General features: G+C 39.6%; 1 protein-coding gene across 1 annotated transcript in view; it reads left to right on the plus strand.

The window, feature by feature from the left end:
* The first annotated feature begins 2,099 nt into the window (after positions 1 to 2,099).
* Positions 2,100 to 22,954, plus strand: part of BRINP3 (BMP/retinoic acid inducible neural specific 3) — a 191,635-nt gene continuing 170,780 nt past the window's right edge. Inside the window, exon 1 of the mRNA XM_013960174.2 lies at positions 2,100 to 2,368. Coding sequence (XP_013815628.1) covers positions 2,133 to 2,368 — 236 coding nt within the window. The 5' untranslated portion in view covers positions 2,100 to 2,132. The remainder of the gene's footprint in view (positions 2,369 to 22,954) is intronic.

The following is a 22,954-nucleotide window of genomic DNA, read 5'->3' on the forward strand; positions in this document are numbered from 1 at the left end:
GACTATACTGAGGGGAGGAAGAGGGACAGAAGTATTTGTGGATTTCAACTCTGACATGATGCAAAAGCCAGTCGGGAAGTCACTACACTACCATGGCTTCTTCACTCACACTGAGTTAATTCTTAACAAGAAATGGCAACCAGATGGTCATCACAATTTCTGCAGGATGGGAGGGCAAAGGGTTGCTTTTCAGTTTTGGTTCAGATCCCTGCATGACTGCTCACATGATGTCAGGGGGTTTACACCATAGAGTAATCTCACAGGCATACATCTCAGTCTGTGGAAGAGAAAAATCGCCGGTCTAGGGAGAAAACATAGAAACTTCATATGCTATATGCAGAACAGCTGGCTTTTTTGCATGTAAATGTTTGCATGAGAGAATAGCTAGAGGTCAGAGAGCTCATTGCTTTAGACTCCTGGAATCTCATTTCCAAAGGATTCATAAAATTGATGCAACTTGTGTTTTGTGATCTTCAGCCACCACCACCACAACTCAGTACTCTGGCATGTGCACAGCATGAAATAGATGAATATTCTTTTTTCAGTGAGATTACTTACATATTTAATGTTTGCAAGATCAGGTCCAAATCATGTCAACGGTTGCATTTGTGCCTAAGAAGACAATAAACTTTGGTTACTTCTCTGGTTGTATAGATAGGTTATTACATCCTCAGGCTGTAAAGATCAGTTGGTTCATAGGAATTTGTGTTCTCTGCTGGAGATATTCAACTTTCTGCAGCTAATATGTTTATAATCTATAGCAGGATTCTTTAGACTATTAATATCTAGTATATATGCACAGAGCATATTTATTCAGCTACAGCATTTCCATTATAATGGAGTGATTGTACTGAGTGTGCAGGTATAGTACTGTTGTATTTAAAGCATACTGCATTTAAGATATACCTACAAATTAAATTACTGACAGCTAAGAAATAATTCCTGCCAAGTAAAAAAATTTCCTAGCAGTGGGCACTGTAAAAATGTCATAATGAGTGCTGTTTTATTTGAATGTGAATTAAAACAATGTGGTTTTTTTCCTGTAAATTCATCAACTAATGAAAGCCCTCATATTAATATAGCTTAATGAATTCCATGCTGTTTTACCTTACACTGAAAATTAGAACTGATTGTTTTTATACATTTAGGGATCTACTTGACTTTTGTCATTCCAGTATTTCTGAGAACTTCATGCTCTTGAATATTTGCAAAAAAAACTGTAATATGCCATGGAATTGTTATCCCATTTCACAGATGTGGAACTGAGGTATAGGCAGAAACTGTGGCTTGTCTTCACTGAATTCCTGAATGATGCTATGATTCATATTTGGTTTTTAATTGGACACCAGCAACCCTTTCATCTCAATTAAAATAGTGTTTCTAGGCTGTCCCATTTAGTTGGAGTGGATCGGACTGCAGGTCTGCTGCTGTTACTTTAAAGTCAGTGGTACTCAAACGCTGCAGCATCTGGAGCTTCAGCAGCTCACTGAGCTCATCATGCTGGGTGACTCCAGCGCTGTTGAACTGCGCAGTCATTCTTCGTCCAGCTACACTAGCTTGAACAGAATAACTTGAGTCCATTAGCAGAGTTTGTAGTGAAGACAAGCCATTAAGAGACTTTTCTAAGGACGGAAGAGAAAACAGTCTGGCTTCTCTGAATCTCCCCTATTTTCTATCCAGCTGCCCAGCTGAGAGCTTGTGCATAGACCTTACCGAGTTATTTTGCATGGATGCAAGCGGGCAGTAACTCTTCTATTGCATATTTTCCAAAAATGGCCAGCATTTTAGAAAAAAAAGAAAAGAATAAAAAAAAAAAAACAAGCAACGCCTCCCCTGACAATTTTTGAAGGTTTTCTTTCAACAGTAAATATTATCGCTGCTGATGTTAATGAAGACATTAGTTTCACAGCATTTGAAGTACTGAAACGTTCCACTGTTAACTAGCCTAGTGGGGTTTATGCTAATGCAAAATGTAATAAAGTAGAGGCCACTATCTCTTTAAGCTGAAAGAAAGGAAACTTGTTTCTACTTCCAAGGGATGCCTAGTGTGTGCTTATCTAATTGACTGTGTATTTTGTCTAGGTGTTGAGGGAAAGCTAAGAGAATGAAGGCTCTAAGTCCCCAGTGGAAGCATGATATGGCGATGCAGCGCTGGTGCTGAATTGTTCTCTCTGATGGCTCTATGGGAGTGGATAGCCCTGAGTCTTCATTGCTGGGTTTTAGCGGTTGCTGCTGTTTCGGATCAGCATGCCACAAGCCCCTTCGACTGGCTCCTCTCTGATAAGGGACCCTTCCATCGCTCACAGGAATACACAGATTTTGTGGACAGAAGTCGACAGGGATTTAGCACGAGATACAAGATTTACAGGTATGAAGCAAAGGGAAAGCCGTTACAGAGGTATCGTCCTTAGACGTTGTAAATGAACAACAAGGGTTTCCTTAAGGGAAAGTTTCAGCTTGTGGGAACAAATCCATAGACGCAAAATTCATTGCTGAAATACATGCAAGGCCGCATGTGCACGGTGTACTGTGGAAATGCCTGCTTATGATGTTTCTATTTTGTTTACAGAAATTTTTGTAATTGCTTACGTTGCTTTGGAAAACACTGACGATCGCTGCCTAACTCTAGTCTGCCTTAGTGGCATACTCAAAAATGTCCTAAGGTGTTCAGTGCCCATCTCTGATTGCAGAAGGCTAATGTGGACACCCTTGTTGGTGCAGAAAGATCCCGTTCAATTGCTTTTGGTGTGACTCACCGAGACATAAGCTGCGACATTAAGAATGAAACTGTGGCTCCATGGACACCAGTAGCCAAGCGTTGTGAGAATAAGGGCATTTCAAAAGTGACTCAGAAGATTTTACATTGGTTTCTGCCAGTGTTTTAAGAAGCGGTTTGCTCAGCCCCAAGGGTCTGAGCTCTAAGATCCACGGTTAAGTTTAACAGAAGCCTCTGGTGCTTGGTCCATGAGCAAATTTGGCAGTAGGCTGGCTTTATTCAGATTAAATGGGTGAAAAGGTAAAAAAGAGTGGTGGATTTGAAAATTATAGGTCTGCTTGCGAATTTGTGCCTAGCTGTTGAATTGCTTTCGTGATACATGTGTAGCCTGTCAGTCTCCGTTCTTTTGAGGCAGCACTGGCGATATATCTTCTTAATCATTTGCAGGAGGTACAACTGTAACATCTGATAGCTTTACCAAGGATGTAGGAATGAAAAGGAGAGTTCAGTGTAATAATACTGAGCTAATGGCAAATGGAAAGAAGGGTAGAAGTGAGGGAGCATGAGATATTAAGGACTGAGAAAACAAATCTATATGCAGAGAGACTGTCTCACCTCTTATTGTTCCAGATCTTTTCTGGCAGCCAAGAGAAAGAGGCTGCAGCAGTGCAATACCGACAGATTGCTAACTTCCCTAATAACTCTCCAACCTATAAACGCAGACCATTTTGGTATGGAAGGACACACACTGGTTTCATTTAAATCCATGGAACAGTCCACACAAATTTTATACCTACTTCAAACAATTATTCCCCAGTGATATCTGGCTCTTCAAGAGAGAAAGAGTGAAATATGCATATACGTATATGCTGTCCTTTAATTCAAAGTCCAGTGGCCTGTGACAGATCTGCAGCTCTCAGTCCATACAGCTTTTTACTTTTAAAGACCTTGCTTCATTTTCCTTTCCTAAATGCATGCAGCAGAGGGCACTCTGTTGCAGGTCAATTTTGCAGTGGGTTCCTTTGCCGTATAAAGAGGAATTAAAAGCATTTTGAAAATAAAGGGTGATTTGGAAATATGCTTGATGAAGTGGCTTGTCTTAACAGAACAGCATTGCCCAATATTTACTGCATTTTAAAAGCCAGCTGTCAGGACCAATAATGTAAAGCCAATAATGCGGAGACTGAGACAGCATATTTTATTCCTATTATTCTGTATTAGTCAACACTGAATCGAAATTATCTTGCTAACAAAATGAAAGATGGAATTGTATTTCATTTCAGCGCTTTCAATCAGGTCTTTGAGAATTTTTCTCCTCTGAGCCATCCTTACAGAAACACTGTTAACTTTTGTAGATCTGTAATGATATCTCTGGTATTTACCTGTGTTTGTGCATAGGTTTAAATGGAGTTTAATTTACACCATCCCACAGAGAGCATTGCTGGTGTTCATTTCTATCTTCTGCCTATTCCCTTCATGACACGAACCGGGAAGTCGAAAGAGTAGAGCGTGAGGCACGAGCCTGGATCAGAAGGAAAACTGCATTTTTTGATTTAGTCACTCCACTACAAACCTTACTGCAAAGTGTCCTTATAAAATATGGTCCCATTAGCAAGCAGTGCAGAACACGATGACCTTGTTGCAAAGCACACAGAGTATATTTAATCCCTGTTGCTCCTCTGTGAGTTTTCCTGGGCTGAAGAGTCTGGAGTCTAATTGGTCTATCATTCCCTCACCTATCTCTTACCTAAGGAAAAAGATTCCCCCAGGGACGTTCGCAGCTCTGGTTTGGGTGGAGTGCTAAGGAAGGAGATGAAAGAGAGGGAAGCGCAGACCTCCATTGACTCGGCCTGATCGGGAAGCACATGGTGCCAACCGGATGGCTTCCTTCCTCTTCACTCTTCTCTCCACTCCTTAAGGTCCATACCGGAAACCTGACGTTTTAAGAGCAAAGAAGAAGAGAGGTCATCTCCCTTCGTTTTGCCATCCATGCCAGGTCAAAATCCACAGGGGACTGAACGGAAGGGGTTGTGACAGGTAGCAGCTCCCTTCCTATGTCTTCAGACTGAAGGCGCTCCAAGCCATAGATGCGGATACGGCTTCTGTACCAAAATCTAATGAGTGCTGCTGCCCGTGGGAACAGTCTCTGGAGCAGCAGCCTAATGCTGGGACTAGGTGTTCACAGGTGCCAGGGATAAAATGATCTCAGGAAAATTATCTGAAAACCAGCAGTGAGCTGCACATACCGCATGTAGCGTTTTAAAACATGTCATTGATGGAGTCTATTTTTCCTTCTGGAGGAGATCTCAGCAGGAGGAGACTGCTGTATAACTTCAGTTTTCCAACAACAGAACAATTACACGGTGATTAGAATGATGTTTTCATTCCCATTATTTTCTTCCCCCCTTTGGCAGTCTCAGGAGAGGCAGTAATGATGTAGAAAAAAATAAAATAAAATCTCAGTTGAATCATTAATTTCCCCAAATATTTATTTCAAGGTAGCATTTTCCGTTATAATCAAGATCATATTAAAATCACAGGGAAGACATGTTCTCCGGCTTTTGGTTAAGTCATGTACATTTATATAAATACCACAGTGCTAGAGATGAGGGCCTTCATCTTGCCCCCTTGTTTGCCATCGATTTGAATGGGTTCAAGGTCACGTAGTGCAGACCCATCAAAAATACAGAAATGATTAAAATTGAGCGAAAAGGACAGAGAACTGGAACGAGAGAGAACAAGATTTTACTACAGAGGATGTTAAAACCTTGGCTACTTGAAAATTGATGGAAACATTGTCATTGTCTGTCAGCTATTGCCTAAAACAGTGCTGTGCTGCTTGCTTTAGTCCTGTCATTTACGTGGCAGGGGACAGACTGATTTTAGAGTTTAGTTTCTCCTAATCATATATGGCAGGTTGGAAGATTAGATTAACGATATGGTCGACCTCCACGATGTCCTGCTACCTTAATTTTTTTCTGTTATTAAATTATATAACCTACTTATATTTGAAACAGATAGAGCCCAACTGCTAGACTAAACGACATAAAAAAATCTGTCACTGTGTGGACTCTGTGCTGGCATTTCTATTCTCCACCTAACTGTTTGTAGGCTAATGGAGCAAAAAGAAGTTCACGGCTTTGTATCCACCCTCTCTAGTCACGACAAACAAGTATTCCCCAGCCATGAGTTTGTTCTAAATTGTAGAGACAAAGCCAAAGGTTGGCACTGGGAGAGCCCACTTATTAACCGAGCCCGGTTTCTTATGGAAGGTCTTAACCTAAGCATAATATGAAGTTTTTAAAGATAAAGCTACACTTTGACTTATCTCCCTCTCTAGACTGTAAAACAGCTATGGGAGAAAAATAGCTGATGGATGAATTAGAGGAGAGTAGCGTGAGAAAAAAAATCAACTTTGTCACCCGTTTTTTAATCTACACAATAAAGAGCAATTCTTTCAGTGTATGTCTGTGGGTGAACAACCTGATCCTGCAGAGCGCTCAGCTCCTCAAGCTGAGGATCTTTGAACATTAAAGGATAAAGCTGGAAGATACAATATCTATGTACTAGTGTTTTTATCAGGTATTGAAGAACAATAAATAATTACGGCTGATGCTACCAGTGTTATGAGTGAGGGGTTGGTTATGTGGCAGTGTGGTATTCCCTATAATTCTTCATAGGAAATATCCTCCTGCAGGACCTGCCACAGGTTTTAGTGGCGTTTATTGCCACTAGTCTGCAAAGGAAAAATGTCAGAAAAGCACCTGCATGGCTGCTGAAAACCTCCAAGTGAGTGGGAATGCTCAGTCCATATTTTATGGAAAATGGCTCCTGTATTTAATAAAGGTAAATATTTTGACAAGGAAATCTAAGTTCATAATTTGCTGTTCAATACACGACGGGAGCTCTGTGCCACTTGTATAAATCAGCTACAAAGGCGTTTAAATCCAAACAGAATGAGATGGCACGATACTAGGATGGAAAGAGTGATTGCAAAAGTAGGCAAAGAACCTCCATTCTGTCACAGGGGATAATTTCTATAGACATAGGGAAGTTTCTATGCTATCAAATAAGGTCCTGAGGAAATCTCATCGGGGCTGCTGTGCAGTTTTGTCCAAACAAAATGGTTCGAAACCTGAAACAGATGTGGAAAATTAGGGGAAGGAAGAGTCTAGCCTTTTCTTGTACGGCAGGAAAGTTTGGCACATTTAGCCAAAGAAAAAAAAAAAAGAGAGAGAGAGCTGAAAGAGGATAGAGTTGTTGTCAATACACATATCACAGAGTGGGAAGAATTATTTAAACCAAAAGCGATCACTGTCACAAAATCAAATTGGTATTAACTGTCTGGTCATGGATGGTTTCTGAGCATCAGGGTAAAACAGTTTTGGGAAAAACGAAATTACAAAATCTTACTAACCTAACATAGGGCTTAATGACATTGTGAAAAGGATTATAAGGTCTGGTATTCATGATACGGAACTAGATTTTAGTAACAGTTGAAGTCTCTTGGAGTTAAGTATTCCTAATAAATGTTGAATACTGGTCTGCAAAAGGAAAAACAAATGAGGCACTTAAAGACTTGAGCATCTCTGTGCAGCACAATATGAATGTGGCTGACTTTAAAAAGCCTTCCTTTAGAAGCGGTTTTAAAAGGGGTTATGTTTGTTCATGAGTCATTCGAAGTAAAGGATTAGGAAATAATGCTTTGAAGCTAAAGGTTATTTTGTGTTAAGACATACTGGGTTCCTCTCATATATTCTGAATCCTCCTGTAACTGAACCTATAGGGTAAAGTGAGCAAGACTGAAGGCTCTCTAGTAGATCACTAATATTTTTAACACTTGTACGTGAAGTCAAATAGGGCCAATGTTTAAGCCAGCTGTGTTTTACTCCCATATCAACATATCTGAGCCCACAGCAGCCACTAGACTTCTACCCATGCATGCTCCTGACAGATAGCGCTAAGACAAATTTGGGTCTAGCTCACTGCTAGACTCTCTGCATTCCCATTTGCCTCCATTTCCTTAACACAAAATACCACATCCAAAACCTGCAATAGTCGGGAGAGGTAGTGACAGGAGGAACACATCAGGAATCATCTGACAAAGCAATGAGATAAATGACTATGGTAGAAGCCAAGGAAAGAAATGGGCTGTACTCAGCAACCTGTAACTCCAATGGGTGACAATGTGAGGTTGCTTTCAAGAACTTGGCAAACCGGGCAACCATTGCCTTCACCTTTTTAGAGCCTTTGCTTCCTTGCACATTACACTGCATGTGCATGGGTGCTGTCGGGCAGCTGAGAACGGAGATTATTAATGCGCTGAAGAGCAAACAAGTTTATCTTCCACAATTACCCTATCAGTAGGGAATAAAGAGCTGGAGAAGTCCTGTCTGCCTTTTCCAGAGATTCCCTGCATCAGTAAATTGCTTCTGGCCCTCATCGTAATTGCTCAGCTTGCTTTAGGGAATTTTCCATTCAACCTGGTGGATAAAAGGTACAGTAATCAGATGGATCATGGTTCTCATAAAGTTTAGAAAGGACTAGTCTGCTGAATGCGTAAAGTCCTCATTTTAAATCCAGAGGCTCATAGACTGGGAACAGAGAAGAACAGGTCAAAGAGAGTTTCTGGCATAGTGAGGTCACAAATTTCTACCAAAAAAAATAGTATTTGGAGTTGTCCAGGACTGTGGCTCCACTGTGACAGGCAGTGGCACCAAACAAAAAAGGCACTGATTTCATTTTTGAGGAATCAAACCGCAGCATTTTCTCACACTATAAGAATAGTTTAAGAAAAGTGTGTGTGTGTGTGTGTATATATATATATATATATATATGTGTAGAATATTTCTTAAAAATGTCTGGATATGAAAAATACCAGTGAGTTTCATTTCTCGTTGTGATATACCTTAACAGCCTCTCTTGGTCTAGGTAGTTGTGGCCAGTAAAGACATGACACAAATTAAATAACTGACTTTGGTGAAACTACTTGTATGAGTATATATTTGAGCAAAATAAAAGCTTTAAATAACCCTATTTCCAGATTTAGGGATACTTGGACAATGCTCCCTATCAGCATTTAATTTCCAGTGCTTTGTTTCAAATGCAGATCTCCCTTTCATAAGAAAGCATTTCTATTTTACCTGTAGGGCCTAAACACACATCAGCCAGTAGTGCTTTACAATTAGCAATTGCCGTTATCAAAATTATACTCCTATTAGTTTCTTGACCTATTTATCTAGGGGATTTTCTGAAAGATACAGCCTGGCGATGAGGTGGAAAAAAGAAACAGATAATTTAAACCAAGAAGCTGGTCATGCTGTCATGGGAAACTTTTGTCTTAATGCTTGCAGATGAATTAATTCTGGAGCCTCATTTAGCTCACCAGTAATCTCGAAGGCTTGGTGAGTACCCAGAAAGGGTGTTCACAAAGATAGAGGAGCCTTTCAGGGACATATTCCGACAACCAAGTAGGAACCAAGGACCCGGTAAGGGCTACCTCCAGTAGCACTAGGAGCCTACAGGATCCCTCTGACACATGCTGGAGGTGCAGTGGAGCAGGGATAGGGACTGGACACCGATTTAGGTCTGCCCCACAATCCCAGTTTTGAAAGAGGTCTTCCCAGGTCAGTAGGGTCTCCAAGGGCAATGATAAATGTTTCTGAGCCCTTGAGGTCACTTGCGGCCCAGGAGCAAAGGCGGACAGATAAGAGGGACTAGGAGGCAGGCAGGAAGGACCTTGAAGCAGTGGTTCCCAGCTTGTTCCTCCCTTTCCAGCTCTGGTAAGCATGTGAGCCAGCGCAGCAGAGAAGAAGTCATCTGCTCTAGGCAAAGGGCTAGCACTTCTCATCACTTAGAGCACAGGAGAAATCAGAGCCTTGCTCCTGGCCCTGATTGACAACTTTAGCTCCCAGTCCATCTCTGAAGGTCTTGGGAACAGCGTGACCAGACCCTGATGAAACACAGTATATTTTTAAGAGGTGCTGGTTTCCTACAGGATCTTGCAGAAATCTTAGTGAACATTTCAAAATTTAGCAACGAGCCCAATCCCACAGCCCTCAAGTGCCTCTAAGGTGTGTTGCCCTGACCAGTCAGGCCTGCTCCCTACCCCCTCCCTCTGTTTTGTCAGACAAGTACTAAATTACCGGGTGTCAAAATGAAGGTAGAATCTCTCTCGGTGAGAAAAACAAGCGTTGGTGCTGGATGGGAGACTGGGGAATGGCGTTAGCTGGGCCAGCGCAATGAGAAGTGTTCTCAGGAGTCAGTTTGTTTGACAAGAACACAAGTGTGTTTCAGCTTGGCAATGAAACAGAGTATTGATGCCAAGGTTGCCTTCTGTGTGTGTGTGGTTTTTTTTTTTATATATAATACACTGCAGGAGTCTATGTTTTGACAATCTCTCTTTGTATTTCCTCTTATTCGTCTGGTGTTTTTAATCAAAGATCCCAAGGAAACTCAAATGGGAAGGGGGAGAGTGAATCTTATTTTTATGCAGATTGCCATAATCCATTTCCCGAATATACCCACTTTCAGAATCTAACGTTTTAAAGACAACTATTAGATCAAAACCCCTACTGATATGTTTCCCTAGAACAAAGCACATTTGTTTAGCGAATATGGCGTGTCATCGTTTCAGTTAGTAAGTTCATAAATCATTTAAGTTGCCCTAAAAAAATTAAGATAATAGAGGCAGTAACTTAATGGTTCCATGCAGTCACTGAGGTAGTATAAAAGCTGTTTAACACTAATAATAGATTCATTCTCCAGTCAGCAGGATGGTCTGCCTGAACCTTGGGAATAAAATCAGGTCATTATCATTAATTCTTTCAAGATTTTTGGTTAGTTGGGACTTTGTTCTTTCATTTGCCTTTCCTTTCCATTTTTGTTTGAATACCCAGGCTAGTACTATCACTGGTGTTCAAGATGTAGAGGAGTTCAAACGGTGAGCATCTTCAGAAAGGGGCAAAACAATTACAGAGATTTATTTTGGTCACTGAAAAAAAAAAGGCTTTTATTACTTGAATCCATTTCTCTATACATTCATTTTAACACCTTTATTGTTATTATTCATTGTTGCTGCTAGGTCAGTAGTCCTCTCCAAACAGAAGAGCTAAAGTTTTCAGGGTTTTTTTTTCTTTTTGTTAATAAAACTGATCCACATTTTAAGAATATATGGGTGGCATGTTATATCTTATGCAGAGAAAAGAACTGAATAGCACAGAAGCCTTTTCTATATATTTATACTGACATTAGTATAGGTTGGAAGGTATGGTTCTTCGTATACAAAGGCATTTGTACCTTTTCCATGCAGAAGAAGAACAACTGACACCAAATGTGCTCACTTAAGAATTTTTATTTCCTTCTCATATCATTGGCTTAAGGTCATAGCCAATATCTTAGAACCCAAGTTGCAGTTGTCGTCTTGCTCTGATTGACTCTGCAGGTTTTGCTAATCATTATCCTGGTTGTGAAATTTTATTGCGTAGCGGCAGATTCATTCCAACAGAGACCTTTGGAAAGAAGAACAATACTTTAAAATGATGTCTTGCAGCTTGATTCTCACTAGAATCCCAACATGATTGTTATGGATAATAGTGTTCTTAAGGTCATTAGTGGCTCCGTATCTCGATTCATCTTCTGATACACTCAATTTCTACTTTATTTATATAGTTTTGAGAAGAGAAGGTATTTTTACTGACCAGACAATTTGATATATATATACAGCTCTGAAAACTGCACAAACAAAGCCCACTAGCAATTTAGAAGTTGTATATGGAGGTCTCACATGCAGAGAAGAGATAGCATCTGACTTTAAGTAATGAATATTGATTTATCAAGGGAACAACAAATATACAAGTTTTGACTTACAGAAGCAGCAAAATTTAAAATCAAAAGCATAAGCCGCATTCTAGCAAATATTCTGAAGGATCATCAAAATCTCAGACCTAAGAAAATATAATTCATACATTTAATATAAATATGTGAAATTTAACAAATAGGGTTTTTTAACTGATACCGTAACTTCTGATAATAGAATTGGATGTTTTACTACAGCAACAAATACAAGATCAGCTTTGCCTATGGATAAATATGCTATTTTAACAGAAAGTAAACAGAGGCAACAAATTTTTATCCAGTTACACCTAACTGTATTTTCTTTAAACTACGTCTTTGGCCATTTAGATAAAACACTGGCTATAGATCATAATAAAAAGTAAATAAATTCAAAACATTAAACAGCATAATAACCAATCTGATAAATTGCATTAACAAACACAGTAGAGTCTTTTTCCACATTTCGCTTGTTTAACCACCCAAAATAAATAAAACTTAATCATTTCAACAGATTAAAAAATTCACTCGTGGTGAAAGACCTGTAGTGAGGTCTCATGTTTCAGAGAACTAATTGATCATTGTCATTTCTCTTTTATGAAACATTTAATGATGCTTGTGGTAGCATGCTATGGAACTCAATAAATGAGAATAAATGGAAAATATGCAGTCTGTGGTGCTTTTGCATTTATTAGTTTCTAGAATCCCAATATGTGCAATGACTTATTCTGTCACAGTTAAGTTGGTGTGTGAATGTGTGTGTGTGCGTGTGCACGCACATGTGTGTATGTACATATGGATAAGTGTGAATGCATCAGTTTATCACTTGACGTTTTGGCCAAGCAAGCTGTAAGGAGAATACTGCTTATTAGAAAAAAAAAAAAAAATATATATTCTTCAACAGTCAGGTGTCTGAATGAGAGACTTTGTCCAATATGCTACTGAAGTTTACCATAGGCATTTCCTGAGGCTTCAGAGCTCCAGAGGTCATTGTGGAGGTCAGTCAGCTCTCCGTTAAGACCTGTCAATACATATACATTTGGAAAACACTACGAGTTGTGTGTAACAGCCCTTCCTGACTCCCAGGGAACCCGAAAGAAGTTTGCGCTCAAGTTCAGCACCCAAGTTGTCTGCCCAAGTTGGGATTAACAGCATGCAAATGCAACATGCAGATGGGATCCCCACCAGTTCTTTCACATGCCTTTTAAAAGGTTCAGCAACCTCTATTTGGATCCTAATTTCCTCAAGAACTGCTTTCCTTCCTATAGACCTTCAATCGAAATGTATCTTTTTGCTTTTTGGGTTGTCGGTGATTGAATAGGATCTGAAGGTATTTTTCTTTACAGGTTTTCGTCTCTGAAATGTGCTTTTCCTTTTGGTAAACCAGTTTCTCAGTTGGTTGATTTTGAAGGTCCATCTGTTTGTTTAGAATTTTGCCTGGAGAAGTAATGGCTATGTCTATTTTTACTGCTGTATCCTTGGCCTGGATGATAGCAAACGTGTGCTCGTTTCTTGGTTCTGACTTTGAGGTTGGGATGCGACTTGGTGGGAGTGACCTTGGTACCAAAACCAGCAAGGACTGTTAGGAGTCAGTGAAATTCATTCAGTCCCCTGGCACTCCCTCTTACTCTTATGAGAAGAGAAAAAAAAAAATGTTCAATTTTTTTTTTTTTTGAGTGTGATGGTAGCTTTCTCCAGCTATTGTGGTTGATAGGATACGGATAGCTTAAAAAGGAGGTGTAACCTTAGCGCTTTATTTTAATTTAAAGAAGTGCTTAAAAACCTTTGTAAACTAGGAAATTAAATCTAAATAAAAATAAGATAATATTGCAAAATATGGAATCATTTTTTCTTACTCTTACTTGTGCAATAGAAACATTGACGTTTATTTTGATGTCTCTACTTTTTAAAAAAGTGCCTCTATTTACCTATTCTATATTTATTGGAAGTCACATTTATTTCACTCTTTTTTGCTTCTCTTCACAGTAAAAACAACACGAGTTTTCCAAACCAGTGTGGGTTTGCAAGATTATAGCATTGTAGGCAGTAATAAAACATTCTTCGTTTGGGATTTATGCTAATACGAAATGAAATTTTGGAAGCTTCTCCACAACACAAACTGAGGTCTCATGACTTCAGTTTCTAATTCAGTTTGAATCTTTGGAGATTCCCATCTGTGGTTGATAATATATGAGGCAATATTCATCTCTCTCTAAGAAGTAGTGGTTCTGTCACAGTAATTGGAATAAAAAGTAGAAAAAGGTCAATTTTAGTTAAGTAAACTAAGTAGCTATGTCTCAAAATTCAACCAGGGAACAGAACCCTTGAGAGAGGGAGAGGGCAATAGAGAGAGCTTCCATTTGCACATCATCATTTTTCAGACTACAACTGTATCTGAGTGGATTTGTGGCCAATAGCTGTGTCTGAAAATAGCATGTAGCAGGCATGAGGCAGTTTTATCCTTGTGAGATCTGCATTTCTGACTGTGGTGAAAATATGCCCATTTTTCTTCTCTATTTTGGTGTAAGATCATTCTGAAATGTGCTAACAAAGGAAAACAATTTTGGATGGGACTGGTCTAGCAAGTAGCATCCCTTAAAGCCAGAAAACATGGGAAAATGATAGTAACAACCTTAAGTGTGGCAAAGCTACTGGAGAAATTGCCTGCTAACACTATGTGTTGCATGCTGGGCAAGAGGAAAGTAGCTTGCTTCGAGAAGAAAGCTTAATAACCATAGGGTTATTAGAGGGAACGAGTTTTTCTTTGAGTGCCATAACAAGTACAGACTGCTTTCCCATGGCTGAGTGTCTTCTGGTTGATGGTCAGGTACAACTAGAGCTTTTCTTGCTGTCACGGCATTTATGAGGGGCTTGCTCCTTTGCACTCATATTTGCACTCACACTCAGTGCTGCAGGTTCATTTTCAGGAGTACCTTAGTGGTCACACCATGTTACCCTTTTTTTTCACAAAACGTGGAAACAATCTTTAAGTGATTTATGGTTTGAGGTCTTTAGAAATCTGTTGTATTCCGTTGAAGTTGGACAGTCTGTTCAAAAAGTATTTGGAGGAGATACAGCCATATATGTGTGCAAATGCCTGTAACGGCCACCTACACCTACTACCACAACACAACCACATAGCCAGTTTGGAGGAAACAAGGCTAAATTGAATCTAGAATGAGCCCAAATGAAAAAGGGCATCCAAAGCCTGCATTCTTGACTGATAAAGGTCACTAGTGCCACTGACTTCTGTGAAGATACACCAGTTTACTTGGGTGAGATTTTGAGCTAGTACTACAGGAGCTCAAGTGGACTCCTAAACTGAAACCTAAAAGGTGATGCAAGCTGGCTCTCCATGCCCAAATCTGTAACAGGGAACCCAGGACCATCTCCCGTCTCCACAGTCCTCTTTTTGTGCTCCCTGTTCTTCTGAAGGATATCTAGCAAGCCGAGAACTGTAGGGCACATTATACTTAAATAGCTTATATAACTTGTATAGCTTATATAACTGTAGGGCAAAGTGTACTTGCTCCACAGGCTATGCGTAGCCTTGTTTTGGAGTAGGGAAGGATTAACTCTGCGATAGCTGCTTAGTTTTTAATTTTTCAGACACTGGGACACATGTATTCTCGTTATGCAATGTCTTAGCCATATAGTCTGAACTTTATGTTCACACACAGTTCTCACGATTTTGGGTGGGGTTTTTTTGTTTTGTTTTCTAGCAGCCCTAGAAACAGTTCATCGGAGTAGACCAGAAGGTACACAAGGGGTGGATGACGGAGGCAATATAGTGAGAACAGCTTTATGTTTGGTGAAGTTATTAAAGTTTTGGGTGTTGGACTTTACAGCCCCAAATCCATATTTGGCTATTTTCATACGGCAAGATGTCACTATTACATCTGATATTGCTTTTAGTGTGTATTAGCTTCATTGTGTTATTTGTTCTCATCAGGATCAATGCAAGAGTAAATGCTAGAAGCTATGTGACTTTCACTGGTCAGGCGATCAGACAACATGAACAGTTTTCCTTCTGGACCTTAAAACTGTTAGTCAATACATCTCTCTTCACTTTATAATTTCATCAGATATGTTACCGAGTGTCTCAACTAACTGTTGGGCCTTAGCAAAACATTCACTGAAAGGTGGCTCGCAGCATAAAACCCAGAATCAGAGGCAGTTGCTAGTGTTTCTGCTTCACTGGAAAAAAATCATTATTCTCCTGCCGCAAGGGTAGGTAATACCTTTTAATCAAAGCTGAAATGCAATAATGGAGCAATATGAAAGAGTTCACATTACAGATGCCCTAGGCAAAGCCCCTCCAGTTATTTATCCTCTAGCTGTAACTATGTCCTGAAAATCAGGGACAAAATTAAGCTATAACAACACTGTTATGGAAAAAGGGCAATGAGCTGCTTGTAAATTAACCTTCCTAGGTAGGAAACGTGCTATCTCAGATGAAGCAATCCATTTGTAGTTAAAGCAAAGGATTTGAACTGACTAGCTGCAGAAATTTCTGGTCTTAGACTATCATGAAATAGTGTGCTGATCTTCATTGTAAATAGACAGCCATACACAGAGGAAAATATGTAAAAGTATAAGCACGTCCACCATGGACTTGATGCTGAGACTAATCCAGCAAAAGGATTAGGATTCTGGATTTAGTTAGCTCCTCTCTGACATAGAGAAAGATGGTTTTATCGCTGATAACAAATGCTAGAGTTTGGAGCAGTGGTATGGAGATTTAATTCTCACGCTGTGAATCGAGGAATGGTCACACTTCTCACAGGCAGAAGCAAAAGCCTGTCTTCCCAACTAATACGTTCAAGGACTGCACGTTATTTATTTTTATGAGGTCACCATTTACTAACATAAATGCAGTGCAGAAATGTGAGAGCTACCTCACTAGCTACAAGCAGACTTAGCAATATTTCTCCGTCAAAGTGCTTTCTTATTGACAAGCAATCTTCAATTAAATGAAAAATTTGTATTTTCAGGATTCTTTGAAACCTTAAAAGCAAACTTTAAAAGAAAAAACAATTAGTTTCTACAGCCAAGAAATTAGAAACTATCAAGAATTTGCTCCCCCTTTCTCCCCTGCCCTGCATCCTCAAAGCCTCTGACAACATCTGGTTTTCTTAGATTTTTTCTTTTTTCCCAAGTTTAATTCTGAAATAATGCTTGAGCCCGTGCTCTTTAATACATGCAACTAGGCAGAAAGGATTTTATTTTATTTTATTTTCCATTATATTTCTCTAAAGTCTTTCCACAGCAGTTTGAACACTCTTTTTCATACCAATTAGTATTCTGAACCATCAGTCTCACGGAAGTCAATGATATAATCAGGTTTTTACTCAAAAGTAATAAAAATGTGAGCATCTCCGTGTGGGTGGGTGCAGATTTTGGAAGCCATTTTGAGTTCCAAACAGGATGTTAGGCACACAGTGTTTCCTCCAAAATAGTTTGCTAGTAATTTCTGTTTTCAACCAATTTTGTTATGCTGATAAGCCAAAATTGGCATCCTGAGAAAAGAACATAACCGCCTCTCGCAAACATCTCCTTTTTCCTGGTCTTCCCTAATGTGCTCCTATCATTTCTGCTTTGTAAATCTTGTCAAGCCACTGATATTTGCTCAAGGATTAGCTCCGTTCTGAATCTCTCACCGCTCTATTACCAGGGGTTTTCTCTGGTGAGAGATGATTTTTTTTAATTGAAAATCTGGCGAAGTACAGAGTAACACGCTCCATCGTGCTGTCCGACAATAACCTGAAAAGCAAATGGAGCTCACCTTTACCATTTTATTGCAATGCTTGTTGCTGCTTTTTCTTTTTTTTCCAGAGCTATAGAGATCGCATAGCAGCAGCCTGTACTGGACTGCAGAAGTTGAGTCCCTCCACCAGCTATATTGGTTTTGCCTATTTTGTTTAAAGACATACGGTCTTGAGACATATGGTCGTGAGACCATAGGTGTAGCACTTTGGGTTGGTGAGGGGCCTTGTACCCACACACTGATGGGAAAAGTGATTGGATATTGCATGGATGTTGCTGTCATACGCTGTTTTTTCTGAACCAAAAAGTTAGCCAGATGCCTCAGGCTTATAGAAGATAAAGTTGTAAGCATAAATCCTAATTTTTCCAGTGAGGTATTTAACTGATTTTGTGGGGCAGCTGTTATTCAAGTATGGAATATTCATGCATCTCACTCACCAAGCATAAGCTGTATGTACATTTTCACATCTTTAGCTCTGCTTTCCACGACAAAATACTAATAAAGGTGGGAGAACAAAGCTGAGTCTGAGTTTCATATTAACCACTAATAAATAGTGGCCTATGTAAATTTGCCTAAATACTAAGCCGTCTCTTGCTGTCAATATAGGCACAGTTCACTGATCAGCAGCAATAAAGGCTCTTTAATTACATACTTTTGTTACACTTATTTCTAAGTAAGCATCTCCAAAGTATAAAAAGCACAATTAAAATCTATAATTCAGCTATCTGGGTCCATTGATAGAAATACAGCCACGTTTTAAATGAGCTTTAGCAGTTTAACAGCTCTGTGCTTGAAAGAAAAGTAGATTAATACAAATAGCCTGCAGGGAAAGATAAAGGTTCAGATCTCAGCAATCTGAAAAACTTTGCATTTCTATGGAATCCAATTTCAGGCTGCACAAATAAAGTTAAGAGGATGAGTAAACTTGCTGCATAGAATATTTTGTTATTCTTACCATTGTTGCTCATTGAATGAAACTTGAGCATTCTGCTGAAGTTCCAATTTTTGCTTCATTCCTCATGGTACAGATATGTCCTGTCTTCACGGTTCTCTAAATTTCGTTGAAGCTAATGCAATTTCAATTAAACAAGCTACGTACTATTTTTTCTTACTGGTCAATCTGTGTTAAAATTTTATATATAGCTTAGCATTAACATTCAGCACCAGATTCTCAGAAGCACCTCATATTTTCAAAGGGCATCAGTCCTTAATGTGACATTTATTTATTTAGGTACCTAACAAGGGTAAGAGCTTTACTGAAGAAGATGGCCCAGCAGTTTTGGAATTAACACCTCCACTGTCATTAATGATATAACACCACGATTAACAGGGGTGTTAACAGTTGATCTGTTTAATGAGATTATGCCTAGTGGTTTGGATTAGTAGGTTCGGATCCTGACTGCAAAAAGTTTGTGATAGCGAATGATAGAGGAACTAAATAAATAATGATGTAAGGCTACAATAATAAGAGCAAAAGGTTCAGTCATTCAGGAGGAAATCTTGATGGTTTTGTGAGATAGAGGAGTTTTATACACGAATATGAATTACTTGCAGCAGGTGACGCAGTACTGGGGACTTGAAGATCAGGAAGCATGTGAGGAGTTTGCAGAAAAGCAGCATTTATATCAAATAATGAAATTATTCTGTGTAATTTCAAACAGAATTGGGAAAAAAATTACAGGTTGCAAGGTTAGAGAAGAAATCTAGCATTGAAATGAAAGTGATTTTTACAGTGTACTTTTACATCATATTTTGGTACCTCATCCTGTTATACAGCTTAGGTCATCCTGTCCTGAGTAAATTCGCCTCCTATTGTGGCAGTGAGTGACATTATATCACTTTGCCAAAAATAACAAATTTTCTTCTATGAGTTTCTAGCATGTTGCTTCCTAAGCTGTTAGAGCCACCTCTTTTTAAGGAATTATGAGATATCATATTCTCTCCTAAATCCACCTTTCTTAGACCTCTGAACCATTGGTTCATCTGCTTCTGACAATGGCACCAACAATGACCTTCTGGGCTCACTTGCAAAGAGAGACCTTGACCCAATGTTAGAGGCAGGCGAAAGCAGGAAGATTCCTATTCACCCTCTTTCCCCACTGCATGCCCCACATTTGAACAGCTAGAATTATAAATCGATCTCTTTTGACAGGTGTGAACCCATAGTTTGTGATGATCTACCTGAGAAATTACAAGACATCTAGATAGCATGTCTGGAAAAAAAAAAAAATCCTGAACAACATGAAGCAGGCTTGGTGCCATCAAGCCTCAATATGTGGTAGCTGATACCATTGCATTAGGCCAGCCATCATTAAGTGCCTGTGTGAATTTTATGTCCAATGCCTGTTTGCTTTTGCTGTTGGCCTCTTGGGAAGAAGTTAATGCCGTTGTGAGGCCGTAGGTGGCAATAAGCAAGGTCTCTGTCAGTAGGATGCCGAGTAATCTGTTGAGAAGTTTCCTCCAGGAAAAAGGAGAAATTACTGAGTCGCTGTCAGCAGTTCAGTCAGCTTATCTGCTTTGATTATGATGATTGGTTCTCATTTCCTAAATAAAAAATAAGCTTAACAAGCTGAGTGGTGGGTCATTAATGGCAGATTGGTTTGGTTTTTTGCTTCCTTTTGGGGGCCAAGGTTACTTATTAAATTGTTTTGAACGTTTCTCTCTCAAAAAGCATTTCTGAGATGAGAGAAATATTTTGGCTGAAGTTCTACAGTTATCTACTTATCAGATCTGTGCTCCCTCTATTTCTCTGTTATATATTAGATCTAGTGGTCTCGTAAGGCACCCTGCATCAAGGTGATAGTATTCTGCATTAGCAATGCAGCATAGCGCAGAGACAGGAGAAAGTCATGCACACTTTTTCTACAGAAAAAAATACCATATGGGAAAGAGGCTTAAAAACAACAAGAACAATGACATCTAAAAGACTGTTTAATTATTTTTATTTATTTGTTGGAGAATATGCCTCAGCAGGAGGGGATGTTTAAGCTTTTAGGTTTCTGCAGTTGGTGCCTAGGGCTGGATCCAGGTGAGGCTGCAATAGGTGGGACCGTGGACAGCAATGCCCACCTCCCCTGTGACCTGGCAGGAGGCCACAGTAACTGCAGCAGAGTAAAATTTTCCCGTACGTTGCATTTTTCTCCTGTCAAAAACACTGATCAGGTGTCATCCCATCATTAAGTGTCGACCTCAGTTCCTCTGCTGAGTCAAAGTGAATCAGGCTATTGTTTGCCGGCACACTCATTTGTAAATTAGGTTAGAGATGAATCTATAGCATAGCTAAATACCCAAATACATTAATGGCAAGACTGTGGGTTGAACAGGGAAATAGTCTGTGCCAGGAGAAGCGTGGATGCATGTGACTTCAGTCCTGAAGAGAGGCAGGAATCCAGACACTGACACAAGCGCTGTCTGGACCCCTGTTTCTCTTGGAACACCAAGACTACATGTTTCCCTTGATCCAGGGCATAAATCCATAAGCCTGAGTGAACAAATCTGGTCACTGTATCGTTAAAGGGGAAATTTCTTAAAGTGAATTTTGCAGATCAGATTCCCTCTGGGGAGAGCAGAACAGAGGCTTGCTAGACTTTCCCTAAAAAAAGTGTGAGGAAAAATAAAGGATATAGTGTTTGCTTAACACTGCAGAGATTTCGGTTAGTAGCTTTGTTGTGTGGTTGGTCTGAGACTGGTGCTGTGTTGGGGAGCAACCAGATCAAATATGATCAGATAGGTCAATTCAACCAACATTAGAAGTTTAACTTGCTTTTTTGAGATAGTTTCTTCACTGTGCATAACAACATTTAATGATTTTCCTTGCAAGAAGTATACTCACAGTATCCCAATAAGAATATGTTACCACAGGCTTGATCCAAAGTTAGTTTGCTGTTTCAGTCTGACTGTATGCATATGTTTGTATCTGCATCATGCACTTTTTCATCATGCTGCCATCATAGACTGCTTTACGTGGTTTTTGAGCATGTCCTACCTAGTAGTAATTCTCTCACAGTGTCATTAGCTGACTGTTACAGCTCTAGGCTTGTTCTGAAATTAGTTTGCTTTCATAAAACACCCTTTATAGTATGCATGTATACATGCGTACACGTACTCACATCATATACTTGTGTGTGCAGATGTGTATAAAGGCATGTGGCATTGCAGGATACTTTACATGAACTCAGCTTCATGCAATCATTATGATAACAGGAAAATATATTTGGGGATATATCGGAATACTTGGGAATATATTGCTCTAGAAGTAATTCAGAATATAGTGTGGATCGACATCTGTTTGTTTTAAAGCAGACTTACAGAAGGGCATCGCGTGCCCTTCCGTCCGGTCATGTCAACAGCACGAGACAGGTTCGGATGTCCTTCCCTGATCTAAGGAGCGAGCTGTCGAACTGCAGGGTTCCCAGTGGTGGCCTGGTGTCTCTCTCTCCCTCTCTGAAGCTATTTTGAGAGGCATCATCACTCACTGACCAGTTTGAGGAACTCTTGATGCTAATTCACAAATACCTTCAGCCACTGCAAAGGCTTCTATCCAAAAACTGAAGACATCTCCTCTGTGCCAATGTTGCAGCTTTGTTCAGCTGCGTCAGGTCTGACATTTGCCTAGGAAATCCTACAAATAGAATCAGCTCCCTTATTGCCATTTCTCCCTTTATGGAAAGGCTCTGATGTGGGAAATGATCTAATTCAGAACATCAGGTACTCAGCACTGGTAATTCCACCAGTTAAGGATCTTTTCCCCTTGAGACTTCCTGCCATTTAGAAATATAGCTATATTGACAAAACAGGAAAGAAACGGATTAACATTTCTCTTTGTTTCATTAGGTTAAGTTCAAGTAAGATATTGAGACTGATAATGTGCAGGCAAAAATAATTACAGAAAAACCCAAAGAAACCAAGATTATTAAAAATTTATTCTTATAGATTTGCTCAGGATAATATGCCAAATAATGCATTATGCAATGTTGGTAGTTCTACCTTAAAGGAAAGGGAATGGCCACTGAATAACCCCAAATCCAGGAGTGATGCTACTATATCACTGTCATTGCTCCTCCCACCCCCCAAGTCTCTGGATACAGATTCTATCTGGATACAGGTTCCTAGAGTTTTTATAAAACACACCTCCAACTAACAGCTGAATTTAAATATAGCATCTCTGTTGCAGACTTGTGGGATAAGTGTTGTTTCACTGTAACAGTTAGCATATGGTGCTTGGCTCTGGGAGAAAGAAAATTCAAGTTGAAGCCAAGTTGTCAGGAAGCTACCAGCATGTCTATAACATAAACTGTGCAGGATTTTGCCATTGCTTTGGGGCTCCATTTGCACTTACTGGTATTCTGGTATTTATATCCATGTTTGACAGTTTTGGAGCGGTCACAGGATATCCTTGGAGGGGGAGAAAAAAAAAAAGTCCTTCAAAAATTCTGGTGTGTTGGCATATGTAATTAAAAAGCTGTTCAGGATATTAGTCCAATTAGTGTGTGTCTCTTCCGAATTGTAGGCCTTGGATGAAAATGCAGTACCCTGAGTGGAGGGACCCCTCTGAGTGTGGCTCGTAGGTTTGCTTCCCATCTGGCCTTTCAAAGTCACATATGCTACAGATCTCGCCTAATTTTTAGCAGCACTAAGTG

The sequence above is a fragment of the Apteryx mantelli genome, chromosome 8 (assembly GCF_036417845.1).
Source record: "Apteryx mantelli isolate bAptMan1 chromosome 8, bAptMan1.hap1, whole genome shotgun sequence".
NCBI lineage: Eukaryota > Metazoa > Chordata > Aves > Apterygiformes > Apterygidae > Apteryx > Apteryx mantelli.